Source organism: Artemia sp. Qi Xiang Cuo, chromosome 5 (genome assembly GCF_049724085.1).
Source record: "Artemia sp. Qi Xiang Cuo chromosome 5, ASM4972408v1, whole genome shotgun sequence".
Taxonomy (NCBI): domain Eukaryota; kingdom Metazoa; phylum Arthropoda; class Branchiopoda; order Anostraca; family Artemiidae; genus Artemia; species Artemia sp. Qi Xiang Cuo.
In genome coordinates, this window is record NC_142798.1 from 65,556,125 (window position 1) to 65,569,213 (window position 13,089).

The 13,089-nt window shown below is 34.8% G+C and overlaps 1 protein-coding gene across 1 annotated transcript in view; it reads right to left on the reverse strand.

Annotated features, from left to right (window-relative positions):
- LOC148952399 (gamma-soluble NSF attachment protein-like) overlaps positions 1 to 13,089 on the reverse strand; it is an 86,859-nt gene that overhangs the window by 47,337 nt on the left and 26,433 nt on the right. The window contains exon 2 of the mRNA XM_089089857.1: positions 4,401 to 4,468. Coding sequence (XP_088945983.1) covers positions 4,401 to 4,468 — 68 coding nt within the window. The remainder of the gene's footprint in view (positions 1 to 4,400; positions 4,469 to 13,089) is intronic.

Consider the following 13,089-nt stretch of genomic DNA (forward strand, 5'->3'; position numbering starts at 1 on the left):
TTCGCCCTACAGAATATGGTAATTTACCTCTTTGGTATCTAATGAAGATTCAAATCCCCGACTAAGCTTTTTCAATATTATAGAAGTTTTCAAACATAGCACTACTACAATCACAGATTTTGGTATAACCACAACAATTAAGGCCAATATAGACCAAAGAAAAAGAGATGGGAGATAATTCAGACCAACTGAATTACCTATCTTTATCACTGAACTTCAGCACTACAGATTTGTGAGCATCACAAATCTGTCTTCAGCACTGAACAAAAGAAAGAAATAGCAAAGAAAGCTTGTCTAAAACCAGAGAAAATGGCCATTGGCTTCTATTCTCTCCAGTTAAAATTCGGGTCCTTTAAGGCTAACCTATTTTTCAATAGAAAGTATTTTTCAACCATAACAACATTAGAAAGCCATATTTTTGGTAGAGCCACCACAGATTAAGGCAAGAAAAGAGATGGCTGATACTATAGACCAACTATCAAAATCTGTCTTCAGCACCAAATAAAATAAAGAAACGGTGAAAATATTGCAGAAAATTATTTCGCTCTAGAGAAAACGGCAATTGACTACTTCTCTCTATAGTTAAAATTCAAAGACTCAATAAAACAAAGATTTTTTTAGACAAAAAATATTTTCTAACTATAACGAGTCTATAATCCAAGATTTTTTAACCAAAATTTTGGACACCACAAGACTAAGATTTTTTTTAGCCTACACATCAAAGGAGAGCATCATAACAGCTGTAGTCCAAAACTTATCATGCCCAGCAATAATTCAGTTTAATTCTATATACAAAACAGAGGGATCACAGATCGTTCCCAATGATTACTGGACTGAAAATTCATATTGTCACAGAAAACCAATTTTTTGGGACTTTTGGACCAGAAACCAGCAATATTACTTTGGGTGGGAAAGGACAAACACAAAAAAAAAACCTTTTAAATTTCCTTCCTTAATTTTTGTCTTCTAAAACTGAACATCACTGAGGTGTCTCCTAACACTGGGGTGTTGTAGAATTAGGTTTTACTGTACAGAATTCAAAGGTACAACAATAGCTGCAATCTAGTAAAGTGTGAACTTAGGCCCATACTAACCAAAAATAAAAGTGTAAAGAAAGAAAAATGTTTTAAGGAAGCTGTTTAGAGACAAAAAAAAGAGGGAAATTGACACTGATTTGAAACAAGTAACTGTTATTTGGGTTCAACTTAAAGTAACTAAGGAACGTGTCACATTTACTATTAGTGTTTTTAATGTACTATGTGCTTAGCTTGTTGCAAATACTCATTTAAGGCTAGGGTCTTTTCACTGTATTATCTGTCTTTAGCAAAAAAAAAGTGCTTAACATTGTTATTACGCTTATTTTTTGTTTTCTTATTCATTTTACTCTTGTTATCACCCTGTGGTAGCACATTGGATTGATTCTCTGCTTGACAATATGGGATCGAGGATTACTGCTGCCACAAAACCTGCAACCTGCTCCTATAAAAATTAAATAGTAAAAAAACAAACAAGTTTTTTCAACTGAAAGTAAGGAGCAACACTGAAAGTTAAAACAAATAGAAACTATTCCGTATATGAGGGGGGTTGCCTCAATACCTCGCTCTTCACGCTAAAATATTTTAAAATTCATAAAAAAGCTTCTTATTTTAAATAAACAGCCATTGAGTTTCAGGAATTGTTCTCAAAGAATTAGGAGGAGGGACAACCCCCCTCACATGTGTAATAATTTCTATTCGTTTTAAGTTTCAATGTTGCTTCTTACTTTCAGTTGAAAAAAAAAAAATCTGTTCTTTTTATAGTCGATTTCTGTTCGTTTTTCAAGTAATGCCGAGGAATCCAGCTTCCCATCATGGAAAATTCCCTCCCATCAGGTAAAGTTCCTCCCACGAAAAATACCCCCCCCCCCTAAAAAATCCACCCGGACAATTCCATCCTCTCTGAAAATCCCGCACGGTTTTTTTTTCAGACGACTCCACCTAAAAAGTTCTTCTTAGCATACTTTCACTTGAAAAATGCTTTAATTACTGACTTTTTTCAAATCATGTTGGGTATCTCCCCTCCGTTAAAAATTTTTCCAGGAAATCCCCCCACCACCAGTAGTTTGTCGCTCCCGCGGAAAATTCACCCATAGAGAATTTCTCCTGTGGAAAATTCTCCCATGGAGAATTTCTCCTGAGGAAAATTCTTCCCTACAGAATTACTCCCACGGAAATCCCCCCCCTGCATGGAAAAGTCCTCCAGACAATCCAAGTCCGGTGAAAATTTCCTCTAGAACAACTCCAAATGTTAAATTTAGTTTGCAAAGACAGTGTAAGACAAATGAAAAGAATTTCGCGAAGAAATTCTGGCAAATTCTTCTACTGTAAAATTTTTGCTGGAAAGCTCACCCCCGGAAAATTTACACTGTAGTTATTCCCATCAAGCGAAATTCTCCCCCCCCCCCCACCAAAAAAAATATATTTGTATACTATCCAATAACAAATGCTATATGTATGGGTAAATTTCATAACTAACAGCCCTTTCCCCAAGACCTGGGGGGGGGGGGGGGTAATGTTATCCCAAAAGAAAAAGTTAATGGACCTTTCAACTATGTTGAACAAAATAGCCATCTCAAAATCTTGATCGGACAACTTTGAGGAAAAAGGGGCATGGGAGAGAGGCTAGCTACTCTCCAATCTTTTTGTTTACTTAAAACGGGTACTAGAACTTTAGATTTCCGATAAAGTGAGCCCTCTCTCGATCTTCTAGGATCCCAGGTTCAATATGATCACCCCTGGAAAAAAACAACAAAATAAATAACTAAATAAATATGCATCCATGATCTTTCTTCTGGAAAATAAAATGTAAAATTCCACATTTTTGTATACAGGAGCTTGGAACTTCTACAGTAGATTTCTCTGATATGCTGAATCTGATGGTGTGATATTCATTAGATCACTTGACGTTTTGGGGGCGTTTCCCCCTTTTTTCAAAATTGGGCTATTTTTCTCAGTCTTGTAACTTTTGATGGGTAATGTTAAACTTAATTAACTTAAAATATTTTGAATCAGCATAAAAATTCAATTCTTTTGATATATCTATTATTATCAAAACTCTGTTTTCAGTGTTTTGGTTATTATTGAGCCGTGTTGCTCCTTACTTACAGTTTGTTACCATGAACTGTTTGAAATACAGCAACTAAAACATCGATTCGACATCCTGTGCACCATTAATGACACGGGACTATTTTATCTTTATTCTTTTTATTTATTATATATAACAATGTTTGGGGGGTAATAAACGTAATTGCAAGATTGGACAATAGTAGGAAGACTAGAAATGGTTAAGAAGTCTATTCACGAAAACATGCATCACAATGCTATAGAGAATTAGCAGCTAACTTTTCAAGTTCATGTGTTGTTTTCTCAACTTTAGGGTATGCTGATTATAGTTGCAATTTTTCAGGTAAGTTTTGAGAAGGTCAGATGCATTTTGGGGAGAAGTAGACTCACCAATAAATAAGTGACTTACTGCAAATTAGTGGGCTCATTTAGTGTATTTACCTTTCAAACGAAACATAATTATTCAAAATAACTATCTTTCTAGAATAAAAAATGTACAATATTAATTATGTGGCCATCTTTTCTGTAGATTTCAAGCCGAGTTCTTTGAACCCCTCCCTGCGAAATCCACTTAAGATTCACTCCCGGTACTCATTAGGCCTGTTTGAGGCGAATGAGTACTTTACCAGTTCAAATCGTCTTAAAGTTGCTCTGCTTCACCAATATACTTTTAAGTAACCTAATGACATGGTGTTGTAAACATCAAGAGACAGCTGCAATACTATGGTAAGTGTTTTTAACGCTTCCTTATGTTCTTTCAAGATTTCGTATTGGATATGCCCCATTCTCATGTAGGCTTTGCTAGATATTAATGTGTAGACATCATCACTTTGGGCCAATCAGGGTTACTAAAAAGACAAAGCCATTTATGATTGGTCAACAATGCTTATGCTTACACATTGATATGTAGCTAAGCATGCATGGGAATTGTATTTTATAGGCAGAAGCACAGTTTATGTAATTATCCAGTATGATATTTCCCTATCTCACCCATTATAAAAACCCGGACCAAGGTGCGAGTGCTCCAGAGAACGTTTTTGCAGATAGAAACATAGGCGGCATCAGATCTTTTCACGGGTAGACAAGTCAGACTGTGATATAATCGGAAACAAGAGGAAACCAGCTATTACGAATAATGCACTTTGTTGGAAACAATCGGAAACAGACTAACCCGGTAATGCAGAAAGAAGTGGGAGGAGCTTTTTGTTCATACCGAGAATGAAGACCAGAAATGATCTGCGATAAACTTACTGGATAATTCTATAAACTGTGGGCAGAAGAAAGAAATACTTTACAAACCAGCTTCTGAATAGGCGTGAGCAGCTGAATCATAATCAGGCCTCCATTTCAGTAGCGACGTCTTCAGACTAAAAATACAGAAAACTGTGAGAATATGTCAAACCAAAATTAAGGACCTATACAAGTAATACTTAAGTAAGGTTTTTCATTTACGAATCAAATCTGGAGTGGATGCAGAAACTCAAAATGACTGGATGTCATTCAGGACTGATTGATTAGAAAGAAGAATACAAAAAGCAAAGTTTTACCAAAAAATTTTCTTTCCAGCTAAAAGGGGACTATTTCAGATTCCATGTGCTGGTTTCCAGAATAAGAATACAAAATTCAGGGATTTTTAAGCGTTCAAAATACAATGAAAACTATTTTGAGATCAAAAGCTCCATTTCGCAACTATTTTTAAGAGTGAGAAAAGAGAATACAATGCATTTTTAGAAAAAAAAAATCAAACTTCTGAATATCCTGAAAAGATAACCAAAAAAGATGGGTCAGAGAAATAAAAAAAAAGAAGTAATAGTCAGTAGTAATAAGAATATAAGTAGTAAAAAGTAACAGCAGGATTTGTAATATTCCTATACTTATATTGCTATATATAGTTACAAGGTCAAGATAAAAGAGGTTCAGTGTAAAAGTGCAAACATTTAAAGAATAATAAATTACTAATATTAAATAATTTCATGTAAAAGTAGCAAATGGAGAATATATGAGTAACAATGTCAATATTCAATATTTGACCATGAATTTCAATGCACAAATTAGCATATCCAAAACTGTACACTAAATGACTATTTTTACATCATATGAAACATCTCTAAGCCTTCTTTGGGGTTGCTTGTTCACCAAAAACAAATGTTTGGGAGTTCATTTGCAATACGATTGTAGAAATCACAACAAATGAACTGGCAAGTTTTTGAAACATGTTTTGACATGCTAGATTTGTCTATTGCCATGGGCACCGGCACGAGGGGGGGGGGGCATGGACCCCTCCCTGGAAATTTGGGAAACCAAAGGAAAAAGAGCAGAATAGGGAAAAAACATGGAAAAAATGTGTGTTGCGCCATTGTTGGCAGCATGCCAACTGATTTTGACCCTTAATAAGGAAGATTTAAGTCCTAATTTGTGACTGAGTGAGCCGTTTCTAATTTCCCACGAACCATTGTTCTATAGGATTTGGTTGAAGTAACAAAAAAATAATAAAATTCTTTATAGTAATGAATGGTAAGTAAATAACGATCCTTATCAATAACGAAAATGTAAGAGCCTAAGTATTGATAACATTCAATCAAAGAATCAGCTTTTTATGGTGATCCTACATATGTATTTGTTTATTAGTAATTATTGCAGCTATTAGTACACAAGAAAGTTCGTTTAATTTTAGAAAACAAAAGGATAATAACTTAATAAGTGGCAATTTCGGTAAAAATATGCCGTCCACTTTTGCTTACATTGCTGTAAGACACTTCTGCTTGCATTGCAAGAGTACCCATGAGCTGATATATGAAGCCATTATAATCAGAAATGTTTCCCCTGAACGGAATGCTGGAAATTTTTGTATTTTCCCCCTGAACGGATCGTTTTTTTTTGTGTTTTATTATCATTTATTTTTTTTTCCAGGAGTGATTGTATTTATCTAGTCGTCACTTTGAAAAAGATTTAATTTTTTTACTATTCTGAAGCATAAAGGCGTCAAATATATATGGGGTTTTTGGTATTCTAAAAATGTTGAATTAAAAATGTTTATTTAATTTTCTTTATTTTAGTTTTAATGTTTTACTTTGAACAAACTACTTTGATAATGCTTTACTTTTTATAAACAATTGAGTCTAAAGTCATTAGATATTTTGGTGTTTGATAACCAAGTTCAAAACTGTCAATATTGTTAAAAAAATATCCGTCACAATGCTTCGGCATTGCTCAACAGAACTGAATGCTGGGAGTTTATACCTTAGTTTTTGTAAGTAGGCTATTGTTTTGTGTATTATTTTTGTAATTAATTACTTTTTTTCATTTTTATACATTTTTACTTTAATCGACATATTTTTTCCATTGCTTTTAGAAAAATGTTTGTCTCTAAGCTTCATTAAATAAATAAAAAAAAGTTTCTTTAACTGAAAGTAAGGAGCAACATTAAAACTTAAAACGAACAGAAACTATTACGTATATTTGGGGGGCTGCCCCCCTCCTCGACACCTCGCTCTTCACGCTACAGTTTTTCGGCCCTTTAAAATTGGCTATCTATTGTTCTAATTAAGCGGCCCTTGTGTTTCAGTCGTTTTTAAAAGATTGGGACAAAATTCAAATTAAGGCGTAAAGGATAAGGTGTTCAGGAGGGGCAACCCCTAGCATGCGTAAAAGTTTCTTTTCGTTTTAAGTTTCAATTTTACTTCTTAATTTCAGTTGAAAAAACTTTTTTTTTACTTAATTTCTGATCTTTTTTTTAAATATAGCCAGGATACTTGGCTCCTACTCCACGGAAAAATCCCCTTTTCCACAGAAATATCATCTGGGCAATTCAGTCCTGGCGAAAATTTACCCCGGACAATTACCCTTAACACTTCCACGGCTAAAACTGAATCGGTAAAGAAAAAGCAAGACATATAAAGACGAATTTCGTATAGGAATTCTTGCAAATTCACCCAGTGTAAATTTTTCCCTGAAAAATTCACGCCCTGGGAACTTCCCTCTCCATGGAAAGTTCGTGCAAAATCCTTCCAGCAGAAAATTCATCCTTCTCTCCCGACTTGAAAAATGTATGTATACTTCCCAACAACAAATACAACAATAGGTAAATCTTATAACTTTAAAACATTTCCCCAGGGGCTGTAGGGGTCATTTTGTCTCTAAGGACATAGTTATTGGGCCTTTCAACTATGCTGGAGAAAAAGCTATCTCAAAATTTTCATCGGACGATTTTGGGAAATAAGTGGCGTGGGAGGGGGCCTAGTTGCCCTCCAGTTTTTATGGTGGCTTAAAAAGGGTACTAGAAATTTTCATTTCCGTTAGAATTAGCCCTCTCTCGACTCACACGCTGAATCCGACGGTGTGATTTTCATAAAAATTCTATGACTTCGAGGGGGTCTTTCTTCCTTTTTTCAAAAATCAGACAAGTATTCTCAGGCTCGTAGCCTTTTATGGGTAAAACTCAACTGAACGGAACTTATATATTTGGAAGCAGAAAAATTAGCTAATTCTTTTTACATACCTACTGATATCAATATTCCATTTTTTACAGTTACGGTTACTACTGAACCGGGTCACTCCTTACTTACAGTTCGTTACCTCGAGCTGTTTGATTACCACTCAAAATGCAAACAGAGATCATTGAAATATTGATCGTTTTTCTGTGTTACCAAAAGTCTTGTATTCACAAAACTTTACAGTCTCATAAAATGTAATTAAACAAATAGAAAAGGTTTTTCAACTAAAGTAAGGTACTTTAAAGTACTTCGTAAAAATAGAAAAAGAAAATAGCACCATTTAAAATTGCTGAAAAACAAGTTCCTAGCGGTATTTGCCACCCCAAAGAAATTTCCTGGCGGGGCTAATTATAACCTGCCTTGCATTTTCCACCTTTGTGCTGGTAGATGTGGGAATGTAACATATTAGCTGAATCGAGAAACAATTTAATTAATTCCTACTCCCCCCTACCTCTTTCAATATTTATCTGAAGCCTCATGAAGAGTAAGCAGTTTGTCCATTAAAATATACGTTTTTCATAATCTACCTTCCCCACCCCTAAACAATGACTCACCCCCCCCTCATTATAGCTGATACGCAATTACAGATCACCAAACGTAGCCTGTTTTCATTACAAATAAAGCGAATCAACTTGGTTGAATCCAGTACTGCCACCGTGTGGCATTACTTCTTTTGCAACTGGAAAACCTAAGCTACAGTTGATACTTTTAAATCAATTAGCTTCTCAGGATTTCAAATTGATTGCAAATTCGTCCTCTTCGTGGTAAAGTCGTAGTTTGGTGCCCTAAAATACCAAGAAAACAAGACTTTCCGCTGGCCCAATCTGTATGGCGACTTTAAAAAAACCTTTAAATTCACGTTTGAATGAGCTCCCTCCCAATTATCTTGGACCTTTGGTTTGATACAATCACCCCTGTGAAAAACGAAACAATTAAACATTCATCGACGACGTTTCTTCTCAAAAAAATTACTAAATTCCACATTTTGAAAATTGGTGCTTGAAACCTCTATAATAGGGTTTTCTGATATGATGTATCTAATAAAAAGATCTTCAATAAGATCGTTTGCTTTTTTGGGGGTGTTTCCCCTTTTTTCAAAAATCAGGCAAATTTTCTCAGATTTTTGGTTTTGGGTGGGTAACAATAAACTGATTTTTTTTTTATATATTTAGAAGCAGCATAAAAAACCTGTTCATTTTATTTAGTTATATTGGACACTAAAAAGAAAGAGGGTTAATTGGGAAGCTAGATAGTAAGTTTAAATTTTGTTTTTCTTTCGCTATTCTACTTGGTTTTAATGTCTAAATATATAAAGGCTATAAGTTCGAGGGATGAACAATTGTCGTTTTCTGAAAGAGGTACACTTTAAATGGCTGTTACAAAATCAAAACGTGGTATCTATGCAGGCAGGATGATTTCTGAGTATCTCTACTCCTTCTATAAACCATTCTAAAGCGTAGGAAATTGCACAGTTTTTCTTTTGTAATTCTGTTGTTTCTTAATGTCTGAATATATAAAGGATATAAGTTCAAGGGAGGGAGAATTGTCCTGTTCTGAAAGAGGTACATTTTACATGGCCGTTATAAAATCAAAACGTGGTATCTATGCAGGCAGGATGATTTCTGAGTATCTCTACTCCTTCTATAAATTATTCTAAAGCGTAGGAAATTGCATAGAGACAAGTCTTTATCTGTTATAATCTACGGAAGCAATAAATCTTCCTGTAATTATGGTTTGAGTTTGATTTTCTTTTAAGATTAAATGCATAATAATTAAATAAATTGATCCCTTAGCCAGAAATCCTTGTCATTTAAAATTTATTGTATTTCGTTTCATTTTGCATGCAATTTAATTGCTCTTTTTATTTGAGAGTATTTAAAAATAAACTTATTCCTGTAGAAATAAATCTTAAAACGAGTGAAACTTAAATTAAATATGCAAATGAAGCTTGAAATGAACAAAAATCACTACAAACAAGAGTTTGGGTATAACCTCCTTCTCTCATTGTAAAAGTCTAAAACCTACTGCGTCATTGGTGCTTTACTGAAAACCAATTTTATGACAAATATTTTCTTTTGTACTTAGGCCTAATATTGAGAATAAACATTAAAATTATAGTAACATTTTGAACTGATGAGCTTTCAGCAATTAATATCATTATGCATCAAATATTCATTTTAATTTATTAGCTCTTTTTCAAGTTGTTCAAGACGAAGATAGTTTCACTACAAACATGTGTTTGGATACTGCCTCCTTTCTTAACTGTAAATAAAAACCAAAAGCCTACTGCGTCATTGGCGCTTAACTGAAAACGAATTAGGCCTATATTACAAATATTTTCTTTTCCAGTTCTTACAGCATTGAAAATAAAAATAAAATTATAGTGAAATAAATTCTTGAACTGATGGATCTTTTAACGATTAATATCATTATACATCAAATATTCAATTTGATGTTATTTATACTTTCCAAGACTGTTCAAGATGTAGGTTTTAGACGTTTACAGTGAGAGAAGGAGGTCATACCCAAACTCTTGTTTGTAGTGATTTTTGTTCGTTTCAAGCTTGATTTGCATATTCAATTTAAGTTTCACTCGTTTTAAGAATAATTTATTAATTTACAGTAATATCTATTGTATGTTTGTTTGCATTGATCATCTATTCAATTTCTATTCTTTTAAAGTTTCATTTATACCTCAATAGGAAAATTTTATTTTTAGTCATAATCTTGATTTTCATATTCAATCTATACATTAATCGCTTACAGATCTATTTATTCATTTATAGTATTACTTGTTGTATGTTTTTGCTAAGATTGTTTATTTAATTTCTGTTCGTTTTGGGTTTCATTTATTCTTTAATAGTAATTTCTGGTCGTTTTAAGTTTGAATTTTAAAAGGTATTTGTATCTGCTGAGCTTAAGTTTTAAATGGCCTTTAATTTTCTTTGAACAACTTATTTTTCGGAAATTTCTTTTTAATTAATTTTTGACTGCAAAAAGTTTCAACTTTTTAAAAATTCTTTATTTCAAAATAAAACTTTAGAAAAAAATCAAATGCTCATCAAAGTATCAAAACTGGTATCAAAGTAACAATATCAAAGTGAAAAAAGGGGTTTGTGTCAACCTCGGAGTTTTTACTATCTGATGTTTGAACTATTTTTAACAAAATGGCTATGTCAAAATTTTTATCAGATGGATTTGGGAAAAAGGGCGCAGGGGGGGGGGGGCTAATTAACCTTTGGTCTCTTTTGACTCTTTAAAAGTGAACTAGAAATTTCTATTTTCAATCAAATGAGCCCTCTCTGAAGTTTATATAAGTATCCCTTCTATAAGAACCCTATACATCCCCAGAGTATAACTTACATCGCCTGTCCCTAGGCCCTGGGGGGTTGTGTCGACCCCGGAGTTTTAATATCTGATGTTTGAACTATTTTTAACAAAATGGTCACCTCAAATTTTTATTGGATGGGTTTATCCATCCGATAAACCCAAAGGCGTGGAAGGCGGGAGTGGAAGGTTGCCCTCCAATCTTTTTTCAATCTGAGAAAATGAACTACAACTTTTAATTTCCATTCAAATGAACCCTCTCGGAAATTTATACGAACATCCTTTTCATAAGGACCATATCCTACCCCTGGATATAGCTTACAAGGCCGGCCCCCGGGCCCTCGGGGGATATATCTACACCGGAGTTTTCGTTTTATGACTGTTGAATTATTTTGAAAAAAATGGCTATCTTAAAATTCCTTTCAGATGGGGCTGAGAAAAGTAGGGCTCGAAGAGGGGGGTTAGTGGCCCTCTGATCTCTTTTGACTCTTAAAAAGTGAACAAGACATTTAAATTTCCAATCATATGAGCACTCTCCGAAGTTTATACGAACATCCCTTCCATCAGAACCCTCTCTGCCCCCAGAGAATTACTAAACACGCCTACCGCGGGCCCTGGGGGGGTTATGTCGACACATGAGTTTTTCTTATCTGACCTTTGAACTATTTTTGACGAAATGGCCATACGCAAAGGAGTTTTTGTTATATGATCTTTGAACTATTTGTAAAAAAATGGCTACCTCAAATTTTTTATCAGATGTATTTGGGGGAAAAGGGCTTGGGGAGGCAGTTGCCCTCCGATCCCTTTTGACTCTTAAAAATGGTACTAGAATTCTCGATTTCTAATCGAATGAGCCCCCTTTGAAGTTTATACAACGACCCCTTCTATATGAACTGCCTCTGGAAAAAAAACAAATAGAGTGGGGGGGGGAGGCTAGCTGCCCCCCAATCACTTTTGACTTTTAAAAAGTGAATTAGAGCTTTCAATTTCCAATCAAATGAGCCCTCTATGAAGTTTATATGAGCATCCCTTCCATAACAACCGTATATGCCCCAAGTTCTTAACTTACAAGGCCTACCCCCTGGGGGGCAGTGTCGACACCGGAGTTTTTTGTTATCTGAACTTTGAACTATTTTAAAAAAAAACATCTATCTTAAAATTTTTATCTGATGCATTTAGGGTGTGGAGGAGGGGGAGGAGGCTAGTTACCCTCCGATCTCTCTTGACTCTTAAAAAGTGAACAAGAACTTTCAATTTTCAATCAAATGAGTAGTATGCTTCGTCTAGATTTGCTCGGGGGTATAGCAATTTCTACGTTATTCTATAGAAGCTCTACACCTTTTCAAAGAGATTCAGAGCTCCCTCCCATGGCATATGGAATTCTATGGAAGCTATAGAAAGGACTGGTTTGGTGGGTATAGTCTGGTTTGGTGGATATAGTCTGGTTTAGTTTTTCAAAGATAGAGAGTATTTGACATTTTTGCAAAAAGGGATTCGCAAATTGGACACTATGAACGATATTAATTAATGTTTTGAATAATAGGAGTGTGAATGATTCTAATTAGTGATTGTATTGTATGAGGGGGGAGAAAAAAGGATTCAAATGAATTAGCAGTTATGGTAACCCCGAAGGAGTTGTTAACTCAGGTAATTTGTTACAAATTTTAAACATCATCAGTCTACGAAAACGACTAACGACGATAGAAAGACATTGTGACTTGACCTAGCTTTACCTTTCCGATGTGGTCTGTATAATACACAAGTGATACGTCAATTTAAAATAGGATCTAACATTCCCTTCGTTCCCCCATTTCTGAGGGCAGGGGAGGGGAGGGGGAGTCAATTTCAGAGGGAAAACCAAAAATACTCAGAATCGAAAATAAACGGGATCTGCCTAAAGGGGAAGACTCAAAGACCCTTCGTTCCCACATTTCTGAGGGCTGGGGAGGGGGGTGGTCAATTTTAGCGGGAAAACCAAAAATAGTCAGAATTGAAAATAAATGGGATCTGCATAAAGGGCAAGGCTCAGAGGCCCGTCTTTTCACCATTTCTGAGGGCAGGGGAGGGGGGGGAGTGAATTTCAGAGGGAAAACCAAAAATACTCAGAATCGAAAATAAACGGGATCTGTCTCATGGGCAAAGCTCAGGGGTCCTTCGTTCCTCCCTTT